The 27,214-nt window shown below is 51.3% G+C and overlaps 1 protein-coding gene across 1 annotated transcript in view; it reads left to right on the top strand.

Annotated features, from left to right (window-relative positions):
* Positions 1-27,214, top strand: part of LOC119963183 — a 269,346-nt gene that overhangs the window by 101,026 nt on the left and 141,106 nt on the right. The window contains exons 4-5 of the mRNA XM_038791915.1: positions 4,576-4,669; positions 19,036-19,149. Of these exons, the coding sequence (XP_038647843.1) occupies positions 4,576-4,669; positions 19,036-19,149 (208 nt within the window). The remainder of the gene's footprint in view (positions 1-4,575; positions 4,670-19,035; positions 19,150-27,214) is intronic.

The following is a 27,214-nucleotide window of genomic DNA, read 5'->3' as shown; positions in this document are numbered from 1 at the left end:
CGCAGGCATGCTGGATGGAGTGGTGCCACCCTGTTCTACCCGCTACCCACCAGATGCACCAGGGACGGAACGGGGGAGTCCAAGGTTCGCGGTGTTCCAGGATCTCCCTTGCAGGAATCACCCGAACGGGCCCCAGAACCTCCTCCTCCCTCGGGGTGACCGATGGCCCCCGGGCCTCTCTATGGGACAGGGGTGCGAGCGGAGACAGGCACCAACGACACCTGGCGCTGCCTGTCCTGGTGGCCCGCTGTGGTATCGACCAGGGTCCTAACGTCAGCTGCGATGGAGCTCAGGGAGTGGCCCATCCCAGTCAGGGACTGCGCCACCTCCCTCTGGGCTTGTACGACGCCATCCTGCATATGGGCAATGGCTCCCATGCTCTCAGCGATGGCCTGCTTATACTGGACCATGGCCTGCTGAGACTTGGCCAGACTGCGGAGAGCGGCTGCAATGCCCAGTTGGCTCTGGCACATGGCTGCCTATGAGAGGGTAGCCCTGTCCCGGGCCACAGGTGACGCATACACATGAAGCCCCACGTCTTGCATAACCTGACCCATGGCCGAAACCATTGCACCCATTGCCTCCATCACAGATGCCACCCATGCGGTGTCAGCCTGGTTGGCAGCCATGACAGGCACCACTCCCTGCTCCTGGACGCGGATGGACTCCTCCACCTGCGTCTGCAGCTGCTGGAAGCTGGCCGTAATCCCGTTGTTTAGTCTCTGCGTGTCTGACTACATTGGGTCTATGGGTGGGTCTGGAAAGTCCAGGAACCCGGAACCCTCTGGGCGGCAACTGGTTGCTGGGGCTGGGCTGCCCTCCTACCGTCCGGCCCCTCGGCTGCTCCTACCTCCACCTGCTGTACCGGTACGGCTATGTGGTGTTCACCAGTGAGTGTCCCAGAAGCCTATTCACTAAAGTGCCCAACCGAGGTGATAGTCTCTGTGATGGTGGATGGTGTGGGAGACAGCAGTGACGAAAAGACCATGTCCTCATCGGAGCCAAAGTCAGTGGTCTCCTGCGTCGTCTCGCCCCCATCTGAGGGTCACTGTCCGGTCTGTCCGTCAACTATGTCCCCGCGCTCTGGGTTTCACTGTCCTGGGTCGCCGTCCTCTGGGTTTCACTGTCCTGGGTCACCGTCCTCTGGGTTTCACTGTCCTAGGTCGCCGTCCTCTGGGTTTCACTGTCCTGGGTCGCCATCCTCTGGGTTTCACTGTCCTGGGTCGCCGTCCTCTGGGTTTCACTGTCCTGGGTCGCTGTCCTCTGTGTGTCGCTGTCCTGGGTCACCGTCCTCTGTGTGCCGCTGTCCTGGCTGTTGGGTGTATCTGTGTGTCACTGTCCTGACTGTTGGGTGCCTCTGTGTGTCACTGTCCTGGCTGTTGGGTGTATCTGTGTGTCACTGTCCTGGCTGTTGGGTGTATCTGTGTGTCACTGTCCTGGCTGTTGGGTGTATCTGTGTGTCACTGTCCTGTCTGTTGGGTATATCTGTGTGTCACTGTCCTGGCTGTTGGCTGTATCTGTGTGTCACTGTCCTGGCTGTTGGGTGTACCTGTGTGTCACTGTCCTGGCTGTTGGGTGTATCTGTGTGTCACTGTCCTGGCTGTTGGGTGTATCTGTGTGTCGCTGTCCTGTCTGTTGGGTGTATCTGTGTGTCACTGTCCTGTCTGTTGGGTGTATCTGTGTGTCGCTGTCCTGTCTGTTGGGTGTATCTGTGTGTCACTGTCCTGGCTGTTGGGTGTATCTGTGTGTCACTGTCCTGTCTGTTGGGTGTATCTGTGTGTCACTGTCCTGGCTGTTGGCTGTATCTGTGTGTCACTGTCCTGGCTGTTGGGTGTACCTGTGTGTCACTGTCCTGGCTGTTGGGTGTATCTGTGTGTCACTGTCCTGGCTGTTGGGTGTACCTGTGTGTCACTGTCCTGGCTGTTGGGTGTATCTGTGTGTCACTGTCCTGGCTGTTGGGTGTATCTGTGTGTCGCTGTCCTGTCTGTTGGGTGTATCTGTGTGTCGCTGTCCTGGCTGTTGGGTGCCTCTGTGTGTCACTGTCCTGGCTGTTGGGTGTATCTGTGTGTCACTGTCCTGGCTGTTGGGTGTACCTGTGTGTCACTGTCCTGGCTGTTGGGTGTATCTGTGTGTCACTGTCCTGGCTGTTGGGTGCATCTGTGTGTCACTGTCCTGGCTGTTGGGTGTATCTGTGTGTCACTGTCCTGGCTGTTGGGTGTATCTGTGTGTCACTGTCCTGGCTGTTGGGTGTATCTGTGTGTCACTGTCCTGGCTGTTGGGTGTATCTGTGTGTCACTGTCCTGGCTGTTGGGTGTATCTGTGTGTCACTGTCCTGGCTGTTGGGTGTATCTGTGTGTCACTGTCTTGGCTGTTGGGTGTATCTGTGTGTCACTGTCCTGGCTGTTGGGTGCCTCTGTGTGTCACTGTCCTGGCTGTTGGGTGTATCTGTGTGTCGCTGTCCTGTCTGTTGGGTGTATCTGTGTGTCACTGTCCTGGCTGTTGGGTGTATCTGTGTCCAGCCTCTCCCTGTCTGGCTGTCGGTGTTCTGGATATCGGTCCTCTGTGCGTCAGTGTCCTGGGTCCCAGTGTCGGTGGAAGGCCTTCCTTGCCGTCTGCCCTCCCCGCCATGGCATGCGTCCCTGGGGGCATCTGGACCTGGCACTGGTCGTGGGCCTGGTACGTCAGACGGGCCGGGGCGATCAGCGGCAGGTCCTGGAAGACAGAAGACAGCATGTATCGTTAGACATGTGGACTGGGGTGAGGGGTTGGAGTTGGGGGAGGGCGGGGGGGGGGGGTGATAGGGTGGATTGGGGGGAGGGGTGATAGGGTGGTGCGGGGGGGGGGGGGAGTTTGGGTGAGGGGGTGGAGTCAGGCAGGGGAGTCTCACTTGCCGGTGCACCTCCGATCTGGTAAGGGGCAACCTCCCGGTCCTTGGCTCCGCCAACGAGGTCCAGTGCCCTCTGCTATTGTACTGTGAGGGGGTGCAGCACGGGTGGACACCCTCCGGTTCTCTCATGCTCCCTATGGTTATGGGTGGTCTTATCCTGGTGGGGCGGTGGGGGGCGCAAAAGCATCAGAGTTAGGCGGTCCGCCGCATGCCACGCAGATGTTGGCTAGATAATGGCATGGAGGCGCTAGGCACCAGGCCAAAGCGGATCTCAGGGGTGTGTGCAGCCCATGTGTGTCAGGTGGGGGGTTTTGCCCTCCTCCTGGGGGCGGGGATGGCTACTTTCCCATGTGTGGGTGGTCGGAGTGGGTTTGGTGCCAGGGGCACGTCTCGGTGTACTCACCCTGGCTGCCCTCATCAGCTCGTGCATCTTTTTCCGGCACTGTTGGCTGGGCCGTGGGGTGTGCCCCACGTTACGGCATTGCCCACCTCCCTCCATGTTCGCCGGACTATGCTGCCCGGGTGGCGGTGGCGGTTTTCTAGGGCACGGGATCGCCCTCCTCTCCTCGGCCGCATCCAGTAGCGTGTCGAGGTTGTGGTCCCTGAACCTCGGGCGACGGCCATCTCCCGGGTCTCGGGACTGTGCACCGCTCCGCTCACACACTTTAAGCGACGTGGTGCCGCGTCATCGAGGCGCCCCGTGTATCCGACGGCGGTCTCGCGCCACCTCCCCCCCCCCCCCCCCTCCCCGCGCTTCTCGCGGCGAATGTGCTGTCCCAATTTGCGGGCCAGAATCCGTACTCGGAGCGGCCCGTTCACGCTGTCGTTAAACACAACGGCATTTACGACAGCGTCAACACTGTGGGATTCGAGAATCCCGCCCAAGGTGAGAGGAGAGAGATACAAAAGGGACCAGAGAGGAAATTTCTTCACAGAGGGTGGTGAGCCTCTGGAACAAGCTGCCAGAGGCTGTAGTGGAGGCGGGTACAATTTTGTCCTTTAAAAAGCAGTTAGACAGTTACAGGGGCAGGGTGGGTGTGGTAGTATGACTAGGGGTATTACGGTACCTGGAAGCGTGAGTTGCCATTGGTGCAGAGGACCCCCGCATACTTAACACGGCGTAAAAATCTGCCATCGCCATCAGCTGGGCAAATGTCACAAACTGCCCAGAATCACACTTTACCGATTTCTGGCACGATTCCGCCCTATGTTTGTATAAACGCAGACTTATGAATTCTCACTGTAGCCGCATAAATACACCATACACCCAAACAGAATACTGTCTACTGCACACTTACAAAGACACAAATCTGCTACATCTCAGTTCTGAATTTCCACAGGGGACCTGAACTCCTGCCTGATATGTATGCGACTTGATAACTACTAGCTGTCCGCTAAATGGCGGATAGACAAAATCTCTTTGTAGCAATTACACCTCTTGTATTTTGTTTTTTATATTTTGACAGTAATATTTTTTAATGATCAGGAAATTCAACCAGTTAGTTATTAACACCAATGTTAACGTTCATTCAGACGTAACACTGCATTAACATCAGTGAGAGAATGGCAGGACCCTCAGGGAAAAGGTATAAATAGTTGACAATGGCCTTGTGATATTTTTGTCTGTATAGATATAAGCTAATGGTAAGAGTGCTAGTAACAGGAGTGTGTCATTTTGTATTTTACAGAGATATTCCTTCGACCTTTTCCACAAAACCGCTGAAGATGCTGACATTCCCTTGAGTAGTTCAGTTTTCCCAGGCACCCTTGATGCAATTCCAGGTATATCTACATACCTACTTGTCAGTCTATCAGAGGTTTGTTTCGAGCAGATGCCTTCCGGTCTTTCAGAGAAATCAATTCAAAGTTTCAAATGTTTACAAAAGTTAGTTTTTCCTGCTGGATTTTGTGTCCTTGAAAACTTGGTCTCTCGCCGAGGGTGGGAATTGAAGATTTGAACTTAACTGCTAAAATACACAAACGTCTCTGAAAAATTAGTCTCATATTCACCTCAGGTTATGTCTATTTAAGTCACCTGTCAACAAAGGTGAAGTGTGCTGGAAAGACCAGGGACGAGAAGGGGAGAGCCGGGGGGGTGGGGGGGGGGGGGGGGGCCATCGCTATGGGAAGCGGGTCAGAAAAGGAGGGATGACCCGGGGCGAGCAAGGGACAAGACATGGCTAATCGACAGGGAGTAGGGACGGGTCGCTCAGCGATCCGATTGATCACGTGGAACGTAAGGGGGCTGAATGGGCCGGTTAAAAGATCAAGGGTCTTCTCACACCTGAAGGGACTGAAGGCTGATGTAGCAATGCTGCAGGAGACTCATTTGAGGGTAGCAGATCAGGTCCGCCTGAGAAGGGGGTGGGTGGGACAGGTGTTCCACTCAGGCTTGGATATCAAGAACCGGGGGGTGGCGATTTTGGTGGGAAAGAGGGTGTCGTTTGTGGCGGCAGAGGTGGTGGCAGATAAGGAGGGCAGGTATGTGATGGTGAGGGGTAGGTTGCAGGGAGAGAATGTGGTACTGGTAAATGTGTATGCCCTGAACTGGGACGACGCGGGTTTTATGAGGCGCCTGCTGGGCCTCATCCCGGGACTGGAGGCAGGGGGCCTGATCATGGGAGGGGACTTTAATACGGTGTTAGACCCTGGGCTGGATAGATCGAGTTCCAGGACGAATAGGAGGCCGGCAGCGGCAGAGGTGTTAAGGGGGTTCATGGAGCAGATGGGAGGGGTAGACCCATGGAGATTTGGTAGGCCTAGGGCGAGGGAGTATTCTTTTTTCTCCCACGTCCACAGAGTGTACTCTAGGATCGATTTTTTCGTATTGAACAGGGGGCTGATACCGAGAGTGCAGGACACGGAGTACTCGGCCATTGCGATATCGGACCATGCACCACATTGGGTGGACGTGGACATGGGGGAGGCGCGGGATCAACGCCCGTTGTGGCGCCTGGATGTAGGGCTGTTGGCGGACGAAGAGGTGTGCAGAAGGGTGAGAACGGGCATTGAGAACTATCTGGGTACGAATGACACAGGTGAGGTGCAGGTGGGGACGGTCTGGGAGGCCTTGAAAGCAGTGATTAGAGGAGAGCTGATCTCCATAAGGGCACACAGAGAGAGGAAGGAGAGGCAGGAAAGGGAGAGGCTGGTGGGGGAGCTCCTAGAAGTAGATAGGAAATATGCGGCGGCACCAGAGGAGGGGCTATTAAGGGAGCGGCGTAGCTTGCAGGCCAGGTTCGACCTACTGACCACTAGGAAGGCGGAAATGCAGTGGAGAAGGGCGCAGGGTGCGGCGTATGAGTACGGGGAAAAGGCAAGCAGGATGCTGGCACACCAGCTTCGTAAGCGAGATGCAGCCAGAGAGATTGGGGGTGTGAGAGAGAGGGGTGGGGACGTAGTGCAGAAGGGGCAAGAGGTGAATAGGGTCTTTAGGGACTTCTATAGGGAATTGTATAGGTCTGAACCGCCGAAGAGGAGAGGGGGAATGAAGAACTTTCTCGACAAATTGGGGTTCCCAAAGGTACAGGAGGAGCTGGTAGAAGGGTTGGGGGCGCCGATAGAGCTGCAGGAGCTAATTAAAGGGATAGGCCAGATGCAGGCGGGGAAGGCGCCGGGGCCGGATGGGTTCCCGGTGGAGTTTTACAGGAAATTTGTGGACTTGGTGGGTCCAGTGCTGGTGAGAGCCTTTAATGAGGCGCGCGAGGGGGGGGTTCTGCCCCCAACAATGTCGCAGGCCCTGATCTCCTTGATTTTGAAGCGGGACAAGGACCCGGTCCAGTGCGGGTCCTACAGGCCCATCTCCCTCCTAAATGTTGACGCCAAGCTGTTAGCAAAGGTCCTGGCAACCAGGATAGAGGACTGTGTGCCAGGGGTAGTCCATGAAGACCAGACGGGGTTCGTGAAGGGACGCCAACTCAACACAAATGTCCGGAGATTGTTAAATGTGATTATGATGCCAGCAGTGGAAGGGGAGGCGGAGATAGTGGTAGCGCTGGACGCGGAGAAGGCATTTGACAGGGTGGAGTGGGAATACTTGTGGGAGACGTTGGAAAGGTTTGGGTTTGGGGAGGGATTTATCAAGTGGGTAAAACTGCTCTATTCAGCTCCGATGGCAAGTGTGGTAACAAACGGGAAGAGGTCAGAATATTTTGGGCTCCATCGAGGTACTAGGCAGGGATGTCCCCTATCCCCCTTACTCTTTGCATTAGCGATTGAGCCGTTGGCGATGGCACTGAGGGGTTCAGGGGGGTGGAGAGGACTGACAAGGGGAGGGGAGGAACATCGGGTCTCGCTTTATGCGGATGATTTGTTGTTGTATGTGGCAGACCCGGAGGGGGGAATGCCGGGGGTAATGGGGATACTAGCGGAGTTCGGGGACTTTTCGGGGTATAAATTAAATCTGGGGAAAAGTGAGGTCTTTGTAATACACCCGGGAGACCAAGGGGAGGGAATTGGGAGGCTCCCCTTCAAAAGAGCAGTTAAAAGTTTTAGGTACTTGGGGGTGCAGGTGGCAAAGAACTGGGGGACCCTCCACAAGTTGAACTTTTCCAGACTGGTGGAACAGATGGAGGAGGAGTTTAAGAGGTGGGACATGGTGCCGCTGTCGCTGGCAGGGAGGGTGCAGTCAGTTAAAATGACGGTCCTCCCGAGGTTCTTGTTTTTGTTCCAGTGTCTGCCCATCTTCCTTCCCAGGGCCTTTTTCAAGAAGGTAACGAGTAGTATCATGGGGTATGTGTGGGCACATGGCACCCCGAGAGTTAGAAGGGTCTTTTTGGAGCGGAGTAGGGATAGTGGAGGGCTGGCGTTACCCAACCTTTCAGGATATTACTGGGCGGCAAATACATCGATGGTAAGAAAGTGGATGATGGAAGGGGAGGGGGCAGCCTGGAAGCGCATGGAGAGGGCGTCCTGCGGCAACATAAGCTTAGGGGCACTGGTAACGGCACCATGGCCGCTCCCTCCCACGAGGTATACCATGAGCCCGGTGGTGGCGGCCACCCTCAAGATCTGGGGGCAGTGGAGGCGACACAGGGGGGAAGTGGGAGGTCTGATAGGGGCACCACTAAGAGGGAACCACAGATTTGCGCCGGGAAATACAGGAGGGGGATTCCAGAGCTGGCAGAGGGCGGGTATTAGACAACTGAGGGACTTGTTTATAGAGGGGAGGTTTGCGAGCTTGGGAGAGCTGGAGGAGAAATTTGGGCTCCCCCCGGGGAACACGTTCAGGTACCTCCAAGTGAAGGCATTTGCCAGACGACAGGTAGAGGGGTTCCCCGCGCTTCCCGACAGGGGGGTGAGTGATAGGGTGCTATCAGGGGTCTGGGTCGGGGAGGGGAAGATCTCGGACATCTATAAGATTATGCAGGAGGTGGAGGAGGTACCAGTAGTGGAGCTGAAAGATAAGTGGGAGTTAGAGCTGGGGGAACAGATAGAGGACGGGACATGGGCAGACGCCCTGGAGAGGGTCAACTTGTCGTCGTCATGTGCGAGACTAAGTCTCATTCAATTTAAGGTACTGCATAGAGCCCACATGACGGGGACAAGGATGAGTCGGTTTTTCGGGGGTGAAGACAGGTGTATTAGATGTTCGGGAAGCCCTGCGAATCATGCACATATGTTTTGGGCATGTCCAGCACTGGAGGAGTTCTGGAAGGGGGTGGCAGGGACGGTGTCGAGAGTGGTGGGGTCCAGGGTCAAGCCAGGATGGGGACTTGCGATCTTCGGGGTTGGGGTGGAACCGGGGGTACAGGAGGCGAGGGAGGCTGGAATACTAGCCTTTGCGTCCTTGGTGGCTCGGAGGAGGATCTTGATTCAGTGGAGGGACGAAAGGCCTCCGAGTGTTAACACCTGGTTAAACGACATGGCAAACTTCATCCAATTGGAAAGGATCAAATTCGCCCTGAGAGGGTCGGTGCAGGGGTTTTTCAGGCGATGGCAACCCTTCCTAGACCTCTTAGATCAGAGATAGAAACTGAGGCCGTGACAGCAGCAACCCGGGAGGGGAGGGGAGGGGGGGGAGGGGGGGGGGGGAGGGGGGACAACGACGAAGGAAGTACGGTAGCGGTGGTGGCACGGGCAAGGCCTGCCCGAGGACACTGCCAGAAATGATAAGTGGGTCTGACTGCCGGTCCGCCGGCGGGGGGGGGGGGGGGGGGTGGGGGGGACGCGCGAGTAGGGGGTGGGGGGGACCTTTTTTGTTAAGTAGGGGGGTCTGACTTTGTTTTGCTATAATTTAAATGTAAATGTAGGGGGGGTTAAAATGTTTGTATTTTGAAAAATTTCTTCAATAAAAATTATTTAAAAAAAAACAAAGGTGAAGTGACCATAAAAGAATGGGCCAGATTTTAGCAGCTAAATGTCATAGCTGCATTTCAGATAGCAAGCTACCCGGGGACAGTAAACATGACAGGGTTGAGTGACAATTATGAATAAATATATCGCTTTACAAAGGCATTGTTCCCAATACTTTGGGGCTAAGTCAGGGCGCTTTTGGGGGAGGGTCAGGGTGTGGGCAATGAGGGAGCAGGCAAGTCTGGTGGAAACAATGGCTTACTTTATAGAAACTACGGGTTAATTTATTAAATGCCATCTGTTCCAAGAAATGTACTTCATTATCTGAAGAAAGTTTGAGTAGATTAGGATTGTTTTCATTGGAAAGACGGAGGTTTAGGGGGGACCTGATTGAGGTCTACAAAATCATGAGAGGTATGGACAGGGTGGATAGCAACAAGGGTTTCCCAAGAGTGGGGGTGTCAGTTACAAGGGGTCACGATTTCAAGGTGAGAGGGGGAAAGTTTAAGGGAGATGTGCGTGGGAGATTTTTTACGCAGAGGGTGGTGGGTGCCTGGAACACTTTGCCAGCGGAGGTGGTAGAGGCGGGAACGATAGCATCATTTAAGAGGCATCTAGACAGGTATATGAATGGGCGGGGAACAGAGGGAAGTAGATCCTTGGAAAATAGGCGACAGGTTTAGATAAAGGATCTGGATTGGCGCAGGCTGGGAGGGCCGAAGGGCCTGTTCCTGTGCTGTAATTTTCTTTGTTCTTTGTTCTTATTCATTCCTGCCTTGATAAAGCTTATTGCCATTCTTCTTTATGTAAATAGGTATATTTAATTTTAATTAGTAATTTTGTGCCTCCACAAATCAAAATTCATGCCTTGACCAAGGGCGAATACATATGAAAGCGGTACAGAAAATACAGCACAGAACAGGCCCTTCGGCCCACGATGTTGTGCCGAACTCATGTCCTTGATTAAGAACAAATTAATCTACACCTCATTCTACCGTAATCCAAGTACCTATCCAATAACCGCTTGAAGGTCTCCAATGTTTCCGACTCAACTACTTCCACAGGCAGTGCATTCCGTGCCCCCACTACCCTCTGGGTAAAGAACCTACCTCTGACATCCCCCGTTTATCTTCCACCATTCACCAGCTCTTTCATCTTTCACCAGCACGGTAGCATAGTGGTTAGTGCAATTGCTTCACAGCTCTAGGGTCCCTGGTTCATTCCTGATTGTGTCACTATCTGTGCGGTGTCTGCACGTTCTCCCCGTGTCTGCGTGGGTTTCCTCTGGGTGCTCCGGTTTCCTCCCACAGTCCAAAGATGTGCAGGTTAGGTGGATTGGCCATGCTGAACTTCCCTTAGTGTCCAGAAAAGATTAAGTGGGGGTTGCGGGGATAGGGTAGATACGTGGGCTTGAGTGGGTTGCTCTTTTTAATGGCCGGTGCAGACTCGATGGGCCAAATGTTTTACACTGTAAATTCCTTTTACACTGTAAATTCTATTCACCTTAAATTTATGTCCCCTTGTAATGGTTTGTTCCACCCGAGGAAAAAGTCTCTGACTGTCTACTCTATCTATTCCCCTCAAACATCTTATAACCCTCAATCAAGTCTCCCCTCATCCTTCCCCGTTCTAATCAGAAAAGGCCTAGCACCCTCAACCTTTCCTCGTAGGACCTACTCTCCATTCCAGGCAACATTCTGGTAAATCTCCTTTGCACCTTTTCCGAAGCTTCCACATCCTGCCTAAAATGAGGCGACCAGAACTGCACACAGTACTCTAAATGTAGCCTGACCAAGGTTTTGTACAGCTGCAGCATCACCTCACGGCTCTTAAATTCAATCCCTCTGCTAATGAACGCTCGCACGCCATTGGCCTTCTTCCCAGCTCTATCCAATTGAGTGGCAACTTTCAAAGATCTATGAACATAGACCCCAAGATCTCTCTGCTCCTTTACATTGCCAAGAACTGTACCGTTAACCCTGTATTCCACATTCATATTTATCCTTCCAAAATGGACAACCTCACACTTTTCAGGGTTATGCTCCATCTGCCACTTCTCAGCCCAGCTCTGCATCCTATCTATGTCTCTTTGCAGACGACAACAGCCCTCCTCACTATCCACAGCTCCACCAATCTTCGTATCGTCTGCAGATATACTGACCCACCCTTCAACTCCCTCATCCAAGTCATTAATGAAAATCACAAACACCAGAGGACCCAGAACTGATCCCTGCGGTACGCCACTTGTAACTGGGCTCCAGGCTGAATATTTGCCGTCCACCACCACTCTCTGTCTTCTATCATGTTAAATGTATAATCATGTTAAACATCATTCTCAACAATGTACATGGTACTAACATTTGGTCACTCCCGAAGACCCCCATCTTTGGCTCTCCATCCATTTTGTCCAACTATGCTTCGGTGGGCACCTTGGGATGTTTTCCACATTAACATTAATATTAATATTACTGAATTTAACACGGAAGAGTTGTATGATGCTTTGACAAAGAGTCATCGGACTCGAAACGTTAGCTCTTTACTCTCCGTACACATGCTGCCAGACCTGCTGAGATTTTCCAGCATTTTCTCTTTCGTTTCAGATTCCAGCATCCGCAGTAATTTGTTTTTATCCACTGAATTTAACAGTTCTAAAGTAGTATTATAAAGGTATTACGAGTCTGTTGAAGGTCATTTTGATTAATATTGAATCCAACTTCTAGGCTGTTTCCCCATGCCCCTGTCACAGAAACCTCAGAGAAATGGCACGAGCTATCATTTAATATTATTCCTCTGGGGTTTTCTCATTTTTCACCAATTTACAGTGGACAACTGGAGAAAGAACCAGCAGAAATTCCAAGCGTAGGCTTTTTTTTCATTTTATTTTAGTTCCTGGTGTGTCCAATATAATCAAATTAGCAGCCAGGCAGGAATTAAATGGAAGACCCACTTTACAGTTCATATGCAGAGAAACATGACCCTGCATTCTGAAACTGCAGCTGCTGTTCAGTATTGAGGGCAGACATACAAACATATGGGGCTGGATTCTCCGTTTTGGAGACTGAGTCCCCAGGTTGGTGTGAAAACGGTGGTCTTTTACACCAGGAAATCTGGTGCAAAATGGCCACCAATTCACGGTTTTGCTCGGGGCTAGCAGGGAGGCGGAATAGAGCTCACAGCTCTAGCTGCTGATACGGTCCTGAGTATTATCGGTTATGTGGCCGCGCATGCGCGCGGCTGTGGCCTGCTGCGGCCGTGCCGAGCTCCATGGCGGACTCAGCCTGCGGACACGGACCACAAAAGTAGTGCCCACCTTCGGCCGCTCGCCATTGATGCCGTTGATGGGGAGTTGATGCCAGAGGCACAGGTGTGGCAGCTGCACTGCCCTAAGGGGATTGGTAGTCTTCTTGCGACATTGCAGCTTGGTTCTCGGGGTGGGGTTCATGACGCTCACTGGCTCTGCGACCTCCACCCAGGCCCGGTTTACATCAGCAGGTGGTAACCTCGTTCCCACCCTGGGGAAGAGGGTATCCCACCTCTCCTCCACCTCAGCCAGCATGGTCTCTAGCTCCGCATCGGCAAACCTCGGGGCAGCTCTGTATGGGGTCATCTTGCTGGCTGGAATGAGCGTGTGCGGGGAGTGGAATGCTTACATACAGCTCCAGCTTCTCAAGCTCTCCGGTGCCAATTCAGGCCCCAGCGAATCCAATGCCGACGTCAGGTGGAATTGCCCTAGTTTCACATGGACAAAATGCTGGCCCATTAACATGTGCTGAATGTCTCCGGAATGGCTTCCCAACGGGACCAGGGAACGTTCCCGATTCAATTTTCCTCAGGGCAAGAGTCTCCGTTTGTGAGGCTATGTTCTCCCACTGGAGGAGAATTGCAACCCATTTACATTGCTTCTGGGAGCGCAAATTGGGAAGTAATTCGAGTCCAGTTTTTCTTGTTTGGCGAATGACCATGCCTCGTCCGGCATCTCAAAATAGTGATGCCGATCCTTGTACGTGACCCATAGCCTCACTGGGTGTAGCATCCCAAATTTCACACCCTCGCTGAAGAGGGTCGCCTTCATAGAACATAGAACAGTACAGCACAGAACAGGCCCTTCGGCCCTCGATGTTGTGCCGAGCAATGATCACCCTGCTCAAACCCACGTATCCACCCTATACCTGTAACCCAACAACCCCCCCCCTTAACCTTACTTTTTAGGACACTACGGGCAATTTAGCATGGCCAATCCACCTAACCCGCACATCTTTGGACTGTGGGAGGAAACCGGAGCACCCGGAGAAAACCCACGCACACAGGGGGAGGACGTGCAGACTCCGCACAGACAGTGACCCAGCCGAGAATCGAACCTGGGACCCTGGAGCTGTGAAGCATTTATGCTAACCACTATGCTACCGTGCTGCCCCTGCTTCACCCAGTTTTTAAAAAAAATAATTTTATTGAAAAATTTTGTATTTATACAACAACATCGAACCATAATAAAATACCAACAATAACAATAATGATATCAGTCATAAACATTCGCCCCTTCTCAATGAACAACACAACATATTAACAACAACTTAAATTAACACAATGTTAAGTTACATAACTATAGAGAAAAAACAAAAAAAAAATAGAAACTATAATAAGGAACCCCCCCGCCCTGGGTTGCTGCTGCTATTGACCAAGATACCTATCTTTGAGCCAGGAAGTCCAGAAAAGGCTGCCACCGTTTATAGAACCCTTGTATTGATCCTCTCAGGGCAAATTTGACCCTTTCCAACTTTATAAATCCCGCCATGTCGCTGATCCAGGTCTCCACACTTGGGGGCCTCGCATCCTTCCACTGCAGCAAGATCCTCCACTGGGCTACTAGGGACGCAAAGGCCAGGACACCGGCCTCTTTCGCCTCCTGCACTCCCGGCTCCACCGCAACTCCAAAAATCGCGAGTCTCCACCCTGGTTTGACCCTGGATCCAACCACCCTCGACACCGTCCCCGCCACCCCCTTCCAGAATTCTTCCAGCGCTGGGCATGCCCAGAACATATAGGCATGATTCGCTGGACTCCCCGAACACCTGGTGCACCTGTCCTCACCCTCAAAGAACCTACTCATCCTAGTCCCAGACATGTGGGCCCGGTGCAGCACCTTGAATTGGATGAGACTAAGCCTCGCACATGAAGAGGAAGAGTTTACTCTCTCCAAGGCATCCGCCCAAGTCCCGCCCTCTGTCTGCTCCCCAAGTTCCCTCTTCCATTTAGCCTTCAGCTCCTCCACTGACGACTCCTCCACCTCCTGCATTACCTTATAAATGTCAGACACCTTCCCCTCTCCGACCCACACCCCCGAAAGCACTCTGTCCATTGCCCCCCCACGAGGGCAGCAAAGGGAACTCCTCTACCTGTCGCCTAGCAAACGCTTTTACCTGCAAGTATCTGAACATGTTCCCTTGGGGGAGCCCAAATTTATCTTCCAGTTCCCCCAGGCCCGCAAACCTCCCGCCAATAAACAGGTCCCTCAATTTACTGATGCCCACCCTTTGCCATCCCCTAAATCCCCCATCCCTGTTCCCCGGGATGAACCAATGATTTCCACCCAATGGAGCCTCCATCGAGCCCCCTGTTTCCCCCCTATGCCGTCTCCACTGTCCCCAGATTCTTAGGGTCGCCGCCACCACCGAACTCGTGGTATACCTCTTAGGACAGAGCGGCAATGGCGCCGTTGCCAAGGCACCCAGGCTCGTACCTCTACATGACGCCATCTCCATTCTTTTCCACGCCTCCCCCCCCCATCACCCATTTACGCACCATTGACACATTGGCCGCCCAATAGTACCCCAGAAGGTTGGGCAGCGCCAGCCCGCCTCTATCCCTCCCTCGCTCCAGGAAAACCCTCTTCACTCTTGGAGTCCCATGTGCCCACACAAAGCTCAAAATACTGCTAGTCACCCTCCTAAAGAAGGCCCTGGGGATGAAGATGGGCAGGCACTGAAAGAGGAACAAGAACCTCGGAAGCACCGTCATTTTGACGGACTGCACCCTCCCCGCCAACGACAATGGCAGCATGTCCCACCTCTTGAACTCCTCCTCCATCTGATCCACAAGCCTGGTGAAATTATGCTTGTGAAGAGTCCCCCAGTCCCTGGCCACCTGCACCCCCAGGTACCTAAAACTCTCCCCTGCCCTCCTAAGCGGGTGCCTACCAATGCCTTCCTCCTGGTCTCCAGGGTGCACCACAAACACCTCACTCTTGCCTAAATTTAGTTTATAGCCTGAAAAGGTCCCAAACTCAGCTAGCAGCTCCATCACCCCTGGCATCCCTCCTACCGGGTCCGCCACATACAGTAACAGGTCATCGGCATACAACGACATCCTATGTTCCTCCCCACCTCGCACCAAACCTCTCCACCTCCCTGAATCCCTCAACGCCATCGCCAACGGCTCGATTGCCAATGCAAACAACAAGGGGGACAGGGGACAACCCTGCCTGGTCCCTCGGTAAAGCCAGAAGTACTCCAACCTCCTCCCATTCATGGCCACACACGCCATCGGGGCCTCATATAGCAGCCTTACCCATCTAATGAACCCTTCACCAAATCCAAACCTTCCCAACACCTCCCATAGGTACCCCCACTCCACTTTATCGAAGGCCTTCTCCGCATCCAGCGCCACCACTATCTCAGCCTCCCCCTCAATTGCCGGCATCATGATGACATTCAACAATCTCCGCACATTCGTGTTCAGCTGCCTTCCCTTCACAAAACCTGTCTGGTCCTCGTGTACAACCCCTGGCACACAGTCCTCTATCCTGGTGGCCAGGATTTTTGCCAGCACCTTGGCATCCACATTGAGGAGAGATATGGGCCTGTATGAACCACACTGCTGGGGGTCCTTGTCCCTCTTTAAGATTAACGAAATCAGCGCCCGCGACATCATCGGGGGCAAAGTCCCCCATTCCCACTCCTCATTAAGTGTCCGCACCAGCAAGGGGCCCACTAGGTCCACAAACTTTTTATAACATTCCACCGGGAACCCATCCGGCCCCGGCGCCTTCCCTGACTGCATCTGCCCGATCCCCTTAACTAGCTCCTCCAGCTCAATCGCTGCCCCCAACCCCTCCACCTGCTCCTCCTGCACCTTCGGGAAAGAAAGCCCGTCGAGAAACCTCTCCATTCCCCTCCTCTCTCCCGTTGGCTCCGACCGGTACAGTTCCCCGTAAAAGTCCTTGAAGACCTCATTCACCTCTACCCCCTTCCGCACCACATTCCCACTCTTGTCTCTCACTCCAGCAATTTCCTTAGCCGCATCCCGCTTACGGAGCTGATGAGCCAGCATCCTACTCGCCTTTTCACCATGTTCATACACTGCCCCTTGTGCCTTCCTCCACTGTGCCTCCGCCTTTCTAGTGGTCAGCAAATCAAATTCAGCCTGTAGGCTGCGCCTCTCCCCCAACCGTCCCTCCTCTGGTGCCTCTGCATACCTCCTGTCCACCTCCAGCATCTTTCCCACCAGTCTATCCCTCTCACTCCTCTCGCTCCTCTCCCTGTGTGCCCGGATGGATATCAGCTCCCCACGAATCACTGCCTTCAGGGCTTCCCAGACCATCCCCACCTGGACCTCCCCCGTATTATTCACCTCGAGGTACCCCTCAATACTTGCCCGGACCCTCCTACACACCACCTCCGCCAACAACCCCACATCCAACCGCCACAACGGGCGCTGGTCCCGCACCTCCCCCATCTCCAACTCTATCCAATGCGGAGCGTGGTCGGAGATTGCAATGGCCGAATATTCGGCCTCCTCCACTCTCGGAATCAGTCCCCTACTCACCACGAAGAAGTCTATCCGAGAATAGACCCTATGTACGTGGGAGAAGAAAGAGTACTCCCGTGCCCTCGGCCTCACAAACCTCCATGGATCCACCCCTCCTATCTGGTCCATAAACCCTCTCAGTACCTTGGCCGCCGCCGGCCTCCTACCCGTCCTGGAACTGGACCGATCCAGTGGAGGATCCAACACCGTATTGAAGTCCCCCCCATAATCAGACCTCCCGCCTCTAGATCCGGGACCCGTCCCAGCATACGCCTCATAAAGCCCGCATTGTCCCAATTTGGGGCATACACACTAGGAAGTACCACCTTCTCTCCCTGAAGCCTGCCCATAACCATAACATACCTACCCCCCTTATCCGCCACCACCTCAGATGCCTCAAACGACACATTTTTCCCCACCAGAATCGCCACTCCCCGGTTCTTCACATCCAACCCAGAGTGGAAAACCTGCCCCACCCACCCCTTCCTCAGACGGACCTGGTCCGCTACCTTCAGGTGGGTCTCCTGAAGCATTGCCACATCTGCCTTTAGCCCACTCAGATGAGCAAGTACCCTTGACCGCTTCACCGGCCCATTCAATCCTCTCGCATTCCAGGTGACCAACCAGATCAGAGGGCGTCCCGCCCCCCCCTCCCCCGTCGACTAGCCATAGTTTGTCGACTGCCCGCCCCAGGCCAGCACCCCCCGCCCGACCCAGTCCCCACGGCAACAACACCTCACCTCTGTCCCCCCGGCCCACACCAGCTCCTTTCTGACCCTGCCAGCAGCAACCTGGTATTTCCCTTTCCCCCCTCTCCCCCCCCCCCCCCCCCCCCCCCCCCCCCAACCAGGCTAGGAACCCTCCTAGCCGCGAACCGTCCTCCATTGTACTTCCGTGGCTCAGCTAACTTCTGCTGACCCCGGAAACTCCCACCAAAAACCTGACCCCTCCCAAAGTGGGATCATCCCCCATCCTGTCCCTCCTCCAGGCACTGCTCCAGCGCGGGGAAGAACCAGTTAAGGCCCCGCCTCCCCCCGTCATCGTCTCCACCCCCCAGCCCCGCAACGCGGGAAACCAGAGGAAAGCCCGCGCTTTCGCACTGCCCCACCACACCCTTCTGACGCAGCTCCCAAATACCAGCCCCACTCCATACCCCCAACCCGATAGCCTTCACCCAGTTGAATCCAGCACGCCTCTTGGCCAGCTCCGCACCCAGGTTCTGGTAGATGCGTATCACGCTGTTCTCCCACCTGCTGCTCCGTTCTTTTTTTGCCCACTGCAAGACAAGTTCCTTGTCTGAGAAGCGATGAAATCTCACCACTATGGCCCTCGGCGGTTCATTTGCCTTCACCAGGTCATCCTGCGCCTCCATCTTAAGGGCCAATACGACCAACTAGTCTTCATGGTCGGATAGCTTTTTCTCCATCTCCTTAATCGCTTTCCCTTGTGTCGCCTGAGTTGCGATCATTTGGTCTATTGATGCCTTCATCGGGGCCAGCATGTCCTTTTTAAGATCAGCAAAGCAGTCCCTAAGGAACTCCTGTTGCGCCTGTGCCCACTGCACCCATGCACCATGGTCTATACCGGCCACCATGCCATGCTTTGATGCCCGCTCCACACGCTTCTGTCTGTTGGGACTTAAACGCTTCACCTGGCCACTCCTGGTCCACCTATCCATACAACAGAGAGGGAATCCTTTTGGCAGTGTTCGCTTCACCAATCTGCCCCAAAAAGTCCGTGAAAACTCCTGAAGAAAAGTCCGAGAGTCCATTCCAGACAGGAGCTGCCGAATGCGCGACCTACACCTCCATGGCCGCCACCGGAAGTCCGTCTCAATCATTTCTAACCGTACAGCTGACATACAAGAAACTGCAGACTGCACAGAAACAGAAACTCCAAGTTCTTGGGCAGGATTCTCCAATCTCGTCTGTTGCTGCCCTGCTGTCAAAACCCCATTCACATTCAGCGGGACCGGAGAATCCCAAAAGCGAGAGAGGTCAGAGATTTTCACGCTTATCTCAATTTTCATTCAAAGTTTTCTGTGTTTCCAGACAAAGAAGACAACAATTATGTTAAGATGAATGAAGACAAGATCGATAATGATAAAACTCCAGAGCTCAATGCTAAGCAAAATAACTGCGAGACTGAATCAAACCACAGCCCAGGTAAGCACCATGGAACAATATGAGGAGCTCTGGTGATTCTGAAGAATGCAATTGATGATTTGTTAGATTTTATTTTGGTTGGTAGAATGGAACCATGTGAGATATTCAAGGCCTGTTTAGAGAATGAAACATAGTTTATCACCAGTTCTGTATGTGAGAATAATTGTTCCCTTCCGAAGTCCAGTTCTACCACCTCTGAGGTGTCTGTCGATGTTACCACAGACAATCAGGAAAACCCAAGTGAAAATTTCAGCCCAATATCTATAGGGTGGGAAACTATTTACAATCCAAATTGATGACTTGAATGAAGGCACAGTGTTTATTGACAAAGATAGGTGGGAAAGCAAGTTGTGAAGGGGACACAAAGAAATATGGATAGGCTAATTGAATGGGTATTTCAGGGGGAGCATAATTTGGGATAATTTGAGGGTATCCACTGTGCTGGGAAGGATAGAAAAGCAAAATATTTTAAATGAAGAATGTTATGGTACAGAGAGATCTGGGTGTCCTCGTGCATGAATCACCAAAGCTTAGCATGCAGATACAGCAGGTAATTAGGAAGACAAATGGATGGGCAGGGGAGTAGAGTATAAAAATAGAAGGTCTTACCACACCTGTACAGGACATTGGTGAGACCACACCAAGAGAAGTACATGGTGTTTTGGTCTCCCTATTTAAGAATAAGAGTAGTTCAAAGAACGCTCACTGGGTTGATTCCTGGGCCAGGTTTGGCCTATAGTCATTGGAAATTAAAAGAATAAGAGATGATCTCATCGAAACCTGATGGAGCTTGAGAGGGTAGTTGCTGAGAGGATATTTTCTTCATGGAGGCGTCTAGAACTAGAAGCATTGTTTCATAATAAAGAGCAACCCAGCTAAGACTGAGATAAGATGGAATTTCTTCTCTCAGTGGGTCATTAATCTTTGGAATTCTCCACTCCAGAAAGGAATGGAAGCTGGGTCATTGAATATATTCAAAGGTGAGTTAGACAGATTTTTGGTCCACAAGGGAGTTAAGGATTCTGGGTAGGACAGGCAGCAAAGTGGAGCATTTGAATGAGCCATGATGTTGTTGAATGGTGGAGCAGGCTTAAGGAGTCAAATAGCCTGCTCCTGCTTCTAGTTCATATATTCCTATGTCTATTTGGAACTAGAACACTACATATTAAAGAACGGCCTCTTTTAGCATTCCCCTGCTAGCCCCCGAGTGTCTTGTGGGGTTGGGTCAGCTTCTCCATGACTCATAGTTCATGGACCCACAGAAGGGCGGGAAACCAGGGCGGGATTCTCTGATCCTGAGGCTAAGTGTTGACGCCGTCATAAACGCAGTTGTGTTTCACGACGGCATCAATAAGCCCCCAGAAGCAGCAATTCCAAGCCCCTCAGTAGGACAGCACGGCACTGGATGGACCCACGCTGCTCCAGCTGCCGATATCGGCGTCAAATGGGCGCTGTGAGTCTGCGCATGCGCGCTGCGACCGGTGTGAATGCGTGCATGCCCACTGCGACCAGCGCAAATGCGCGCATGTGCGGTGTCTTCCTCCTCCGCACCGGCGCCAAGGCGCCATCTCTCCGCTTTCTGGAGAATCGGCGGACAGGCGGCAAGGCAGAATCACGCGATTTTCACCCGGCCCAGCGATTGCCCAGCCCGGCGTGGGCTGAGAGAATCTCACCCCCATTGTCTGGATTCGGGAACATTTTGAAAGGTAATATCAAATTGTGTCCTAATGTCGCTTCCAGGCCAACCCATGCATTCCACCCACCCCCATGGCCCCTCGTACCATCCATGCCAAGTCATCATTTAATGATTTTAAACCTGTGCCTCTTACTTCTTTATTGGCTAAATCTATGGAGAGAGTTGTTAGTAACCACCTCACCTCGTCTGCTTCAGATTATCTTGAACCTCTACAATTTGCTTAAAAAGCACATCGGGGAATTGATAACTAATCAACGCCAACAGCCAAAATCTTTTGTCAGAGTCTTATTTATTGATTTTAATTAAGCATTCAATACAATGCAAATTCCTTTCCTGTTACAAAGGTTGTTTACTTTGATGTGAATAGGGGCCTAATCAATTTAATCAGTGATTTTCTTTCTGATCACCCTCAGCAAAGGTGCCTAACTCACCTTTGAATATATTCAATGACCCAGCTGCCATTGCTTTTCATTGTACTTCAATGGAAAATACTTTTGATTGTACTTCAGTACATGTGACAATAAATCAAAATCAAATGTCTGGCTTTTTATCTGCTAAACTTATTTTAAACATAAGTAATCCTGATGGCTGTGTACTGTTACCTCTGTAATATTCCATACACACCAATGGGATGAGAATCAAGGGAATAATAGTACTTCTTTATTTAAGTAGATGATATGGCTCAGGAGGGATTATTTTCAAAAGATAAAATGACAACTGAAGGAAATTGCTTTGAATATTCTGCCACCCTTCTGAAAAAATGAATGAAAAATGAAAATCGCTTATTGTCACAAGTAGGCTTCAAATGAAGTTACTGTGAAAAGCCCCTAGTCGCCACATTCCGGCGCCTGTTCGGGAAGGCTGTTACGGGAATCGAGCCGTGCTGCTGGCCTGCTTGGCCTCCTTTCAAAGCCAGCGATTTAGCCCTGTGCTAAACAGCTCCGCAAGTGGTGCCACTTTACTGCTCTGCAGATCAATGTTGATAAATCCAAAGAGCGACTTTATATAGCAATGGCCTGCATATGTGTGAACCCCAGTATCTTAATGATCAACAGGTAGGGCAGCACGGTGGCACAGTGGAACAAAAGAGAAAATGCTGGAAAATCTCAGCAAGTCTGGCAGCATCTGTAGGGAGAGAAAAGAGCTAACTGTTCGAATCCGATGACAAAGAATCATCGGACACCAAATGTTAGCTCTTTTCTCTCCCTACAGATGCTGCCAGACTTGCTGAGATTTTCCAGCATTTTCTCTTTCACTTCAGATTCCAGCATCCGCAGTAATTTTCTTTTATACGGTGGCGCAGTGGTTAGCATTGCGCCTCACGGCACCGAGGTCCCAAGTTCAATTCCGGCTCTGGGTCACTGCCCGTGTTGAGTTTCCCATTCTCTTGTGTTTGCGTGGGTTTCGCCCCCACAACCCAAAAGATGTGCCGGGTAGGTGGATTGGCCACGCTAAATTGCCTCTTAATTATAAAAAATGAATAGGATACTCTAAAAAAAATTTTTAAATGATCAACAGGTAGAGGTTGTAGGGTGCTTCAAGTATCTGAGAAAATATCTAGGTCAGAAGCTGAGCTTCACAGAGGATATCGACTGTATATTTAAAAACTGAAAGATGAGCGAGTCAAGATGTTTGAGAGAAAGTATACAAAAGTCCGGAAGATGTATTTTAACATTCAGCATGGCAGTCGGATATGGTAACCTGAGTGTGAAATGCAAAAGTAAGCTGGACAGAATTGCAAACACTGCAGGTAAAATCATTGGTAGACAGCAGACTCAGCTTGATAATTTATTTAACACAGCAGTTAAGCACAAAGCTCGGGCCACCATTGGTGATCCCTCTCACTCCTTATATCTTCAATTTGAAAGGCCTATTGCTCGGAGAAATCTGTTCAAGAAGTCCTTTGTTCCCAGCGCCATAAGGTTACAAAATAACATAATGTAAATTTAACATGCTGTTTTTTAAATTTATTTTAACTGCAGTAATTGTTTTAATGGCAGAGTGCAATGTGATATGTTTGCATGGGATGGATGCGTGATATATATGCACTAATGTGTGATGTAGGTATACATGAAATATTTACTGTTTTTAACTAATGCTTGCATGATTACATATATTGAAGGTGAAGCCAAAGACATATTTCCACTTTTGTGTGGACAATAAAGCTCTGTCCTATTCTATGCCCTCCCCACCCATACAGGCATAATTAGGCTTGGCTGGGAGCCCAGGAGCGGGATTCTCTCACCTCGGGGTTAGGCTGGAGAATCGCTGGGACCGGTGTGAATCACGCCACGCCGCCCCTACGCCGGTCCGCCGATTCTCCGGAGAGTGGAGAATCTGCGCCATTGGGGCCGAGTGGTTGGCACAGCGCCGGTTGGTTGCCGCTCTACGCGCCCCACCCCCCCGCGATTCTCCAGCCCGGATGGGCCGAGTGGCCGTAAATAAAAAACAAGTCCCGCCGGTGCCGTTCTAACCTGCTCTGAGCTGGTGGGATCTCGGCATTGAAGGTGGCCTGGGGGGCGGGGGTCCAACCCTGAGCGGGCCTCCGATGTGGTCTGGCCCTGCGATCGGGACCCACCAATCGGCGGGCCAGCCTCTCTGTGTCCCGGCCTCCTTTATTCCGCGCCGGCCCCTGTACTCCTGCGCCATGTAGGGGCCAGTTGGCTGTGTTGTGTTGACTGGCTGTGTTGACGCCGTCGGGAAACGCGACAGCGTTTCCAACAGCATCAACACTTAGCCTCAGGATCAGAGAATCCCACCCCAGGTTTTTTAGCAACATCCTTCATCCCTGGAACCGTTCTCAGACACAATACTCCAGTTGAGGCCAAACCAGTGTTTTGTAAATGTTCATTTGTACTTAATTGGCGAGATACTCCTGAGTGAGCATGATTAGCCGCGTGTTTCCCAGCGCTCGCAGTGCCGGGAAACACATAGGTATTCAACGTGACTCTTGTTGAATAAGGGGTCTGAGTGAGGAATATGTGGCCGAGGCCACACATAACCCCGTTTTTTACAATGGGGAGCTCCGCTTCACGGAACTCCCCGTTGTAGCATCCTGATCTCCAGGGCCCCCAAAAAATCCCCAACCTCCCCCCAGCCTGAATGCAATATGGACAGGTTCCCTCCCCCCGCCCCCCCCCCCCCCCCCAACCCCAACACTGGGCAATCCCAACCCAATCGCACACATGCAAAAAAATGCCAGCTTGGCATATTAGTAGTGCCAGGCCAGCACCCAGGCGGCACTGCCAGGGTAATAAAGTGGCACCAGCAGTGTCAGGGCACCACTCTGCCCAAAGGGAATGCAGCTGGGGGCTTCTGACCCCCTTGGAGACCCCCACAAGTGCCGTTCCATCTGGTCCACATTTGTGGGGACTAGTACCAAACGGCGCTCGCCCGAGGTCCCCAAGGCGAAGGGATTGAATGCCAAAGCCTCAGGTACGCGGGAACCTGCACATTAGAGTGAGGCTAATTGCCTTGCTCAGATATGCAGATTGGCTCAAAAGTGAACGGGATTCGCCTTGCAACTTCTCCCGAGATTAAGTTGAATCTCGCAAGGTGTTGCGAGCTGGGTAGATCTCGGGAGCGGAGTCTCCCAGCTTTCAACGGCCATACTGCGCCGCAGCAAGCTGCTTTACCGCGTACCGTGGCTGGAAGATCACATCCCATGTCTCTATTTACAGATCTCACATGTTTTTTTAACCACTTTCTAAACTTGCCTTGCCACGTTTGGCAATTTGTGCACGTATGTCCCCAGGTCCGTCGGTTCCTGTACCCCTTCAGCATTACACCTTTTGATTCATATTCCCTACCCTCATTCTTCCTTTTAAAATATCATTTCACTTTTTTCAAAATTGAATTTTGGCTGCCACCTTCCCACCAATTTCATTAGCATGTCTGTGTCCTCTTAAAATCTATCACTATCATCCTCACAGTTCACATTACTTTCAATTTTTTGTCACCTGCAAATTTGAAATTGTTCCCTATCTACTCAAGTTTAAGTGCAAGTAATGACCCCTGGCTAATACCCTCCTGCAGTCTGTCGAACATCTGTTTATCAGTGCTCTGTGTTTCCTGTCATTTAGCCAATCCCACTACCACTGTCCTTTTCTTCCATAGAATTATATCATAGAATTTACAGTGCAGGAAATCCACCGGGTCTGCACATGCCCTTGGAAAGAGCATCCTATGTTTCCCCTACCCCTGTAACCCAGCAACCCACCTAACCTTTGGACACTAAGGGCAATTTATCATGGCCAATCCACCTAACCTGCACATCTTTAGACTGTGGAGGAAACCGGAGCACCCGGAGGAATCCCACGCACACACGGGGAGAAAGTGCAAACTCCAGACAGTCACCCAAGGCCGGAATTGAACCTGGGACCCTGGAGCTGTGAGGCAGCAGTGCTAACCACTGTGCCACCATGCCGCCCTACTGTTTCAACTTTGTTGACAAGCATTCTATCAAACGCCTTTTGGAAGTCAGTATGCACCACATCACCTGTCTTACCCTCTTCAACCCTTTCTGTTACCTCGTCTAAAACTCAATAAAGTTAATTAAACACCATTTCCTTTTTTTTTAAATCTGCGCTGCCTTTCCTTAATTGATCTGTACTTGTCCAAATGACTGTAAATTTTGTCCAAGATGATCATTTCTAAAAAGTTTATCACCACCCAGGTTAAACTGACAGATCTGTAGCGGTTGGATTTATCCTTACACCGTTTTTTGAACAAGGGTATAACATTTACAGTTCCACTTTAGCACCATGTTCATATCCAAGGAGGATTGGAAGATTAGGGACAGTAACTCTGCAATTTCCTCAATTAGTTTCCCCACCATCCTTGGATACATCATCTGGTCCTGATGAATTATATACTTCAAATACAATCACCCTTTCTAGTACCTCCTCTTTATCAATTTTCAGTCTGTTGAGTAGCTCAACTACATCCTCTTTCACTGTGGCTTCAGCAGCATCAAAAGATAGATGCAAAATATTAATTTAATGCCTGAGTCATGCTTTTTGCCTCCAATTGCAGATCTCCTTTATGGTACCAAATTGGCCCAAGCTTTCTTTCTACTTCATTTTTTCTATTTATATGCCATAGAAGACTTCTGAATTTATTTTTATGTTAGCCGCCAGTCCCTTATTCATGCTCGATCTTGCACCTCTTACTATCTTTGTTAATTCATTCTGACTTTCCTATATTTAGCCTGATTTTCACTTCCATTATCAATATGACATCTGTCATATCCCTTTTTCTGCTCCACCTTACTCACTATCATTTGCACCATTCAAGATCTGGGCTGGAATTCTCCGACCATTGCAATTTACTTTTCCCGCCAGCAGCGCACCCCTGACCCTGGATTTCCTGGGGCATGGGGTGGCTTCAATGGGAAATCCCATTGTCAAGCAGCGGGAAGACAGAATCCCATCACCAGTCAATGGCCTGCCGCTGAGAAACACACAAACTGGGGAACCCAGGTTGCCTTGGGTTGCCTTACCTCTCTGCCTTACCTCTCTGCCTTGTGTGAATATACCTTGGATGTACCCAAACTATCTCCTCTTTAAAGGCAGCTAATTTTTTCAAACTCTTTGATAATAATAATCTCTATTAGTGTCACAAGTAGGCTTACATTAACACTGCAATGAAGTTACTGTGAAAAGCCCCTAGTCGCCATAATCCGGCGCCTGTTCGGGTACACTGAGGGAGATTCCAGAATGCTCAATTCACCTAACAGCACGTCTTGTGGGACTTGTGGGAGAAAACCGGAGCACCCGGAGGAAACCCACGCAGGCACGGGGAGAACATGCAGACTCCGCACAGACAGTGACCCAAGTCGGAATTGAACCCGGGACCCTGGCACTGTGAGTCAACAGTGACAACAACTGTGCTACCGTGCCGCGAAAAGCAATGTTACAGAATGGGACTGGTAAAAGCTCAGGTCCAGGTTGCGTGTCTGTCACCTTTAATGAGAAAATAAGAGTAGCATTGGGGTGTGAGAAAGGAGAGGGAAGATAATATAATTATTGGGAAGAAATCATCTTTAAAAATGGCAGGAGTTTTGGAAAGATGGTACAGAAATCAGATAACCAATGATGAAGAAATGGTCCATTTCAATTCCCCAAATAATAATTGGCTGACTTTACGAATTCAATCAATGGTGTTACATTGAGCTCAAGAAAACAATTACCTTTCAAGTCTTGTGAAGTTAGTGTTTTCAAAGAAAGTTGAATGGTGATCAAAGCCAGAGGCACAGCCCTGTCATTACTAATGCTTGGAGCTGACACAAGCCTGATATAGGGCCACCCTAATATATAAGAAAATTGTATGGTGGGGTGAAAAGAATCTGTAAATGATGGGTATGATGAA

Source organism: Scyliorhinus canicula, chromosome 3 (genome assembly GCF_902713615.1).
Source record: "Scyliorhinus canicula chromosome 3, sScyCan1.1, whole genome shotgun sequence".
Classification (NCBI taxonomy): Eukaryota; Metazoa; Chordata; class Chondrichthyes; order Carcharhiniformes; family Scyliorhinidae; genus Scyliorhinus; species Scyliorhinus canicula.
Note: the sequence above shows the minus strand (reverse complement) of the source record. Positions and strands in the feature narration are given on the sequence as shown.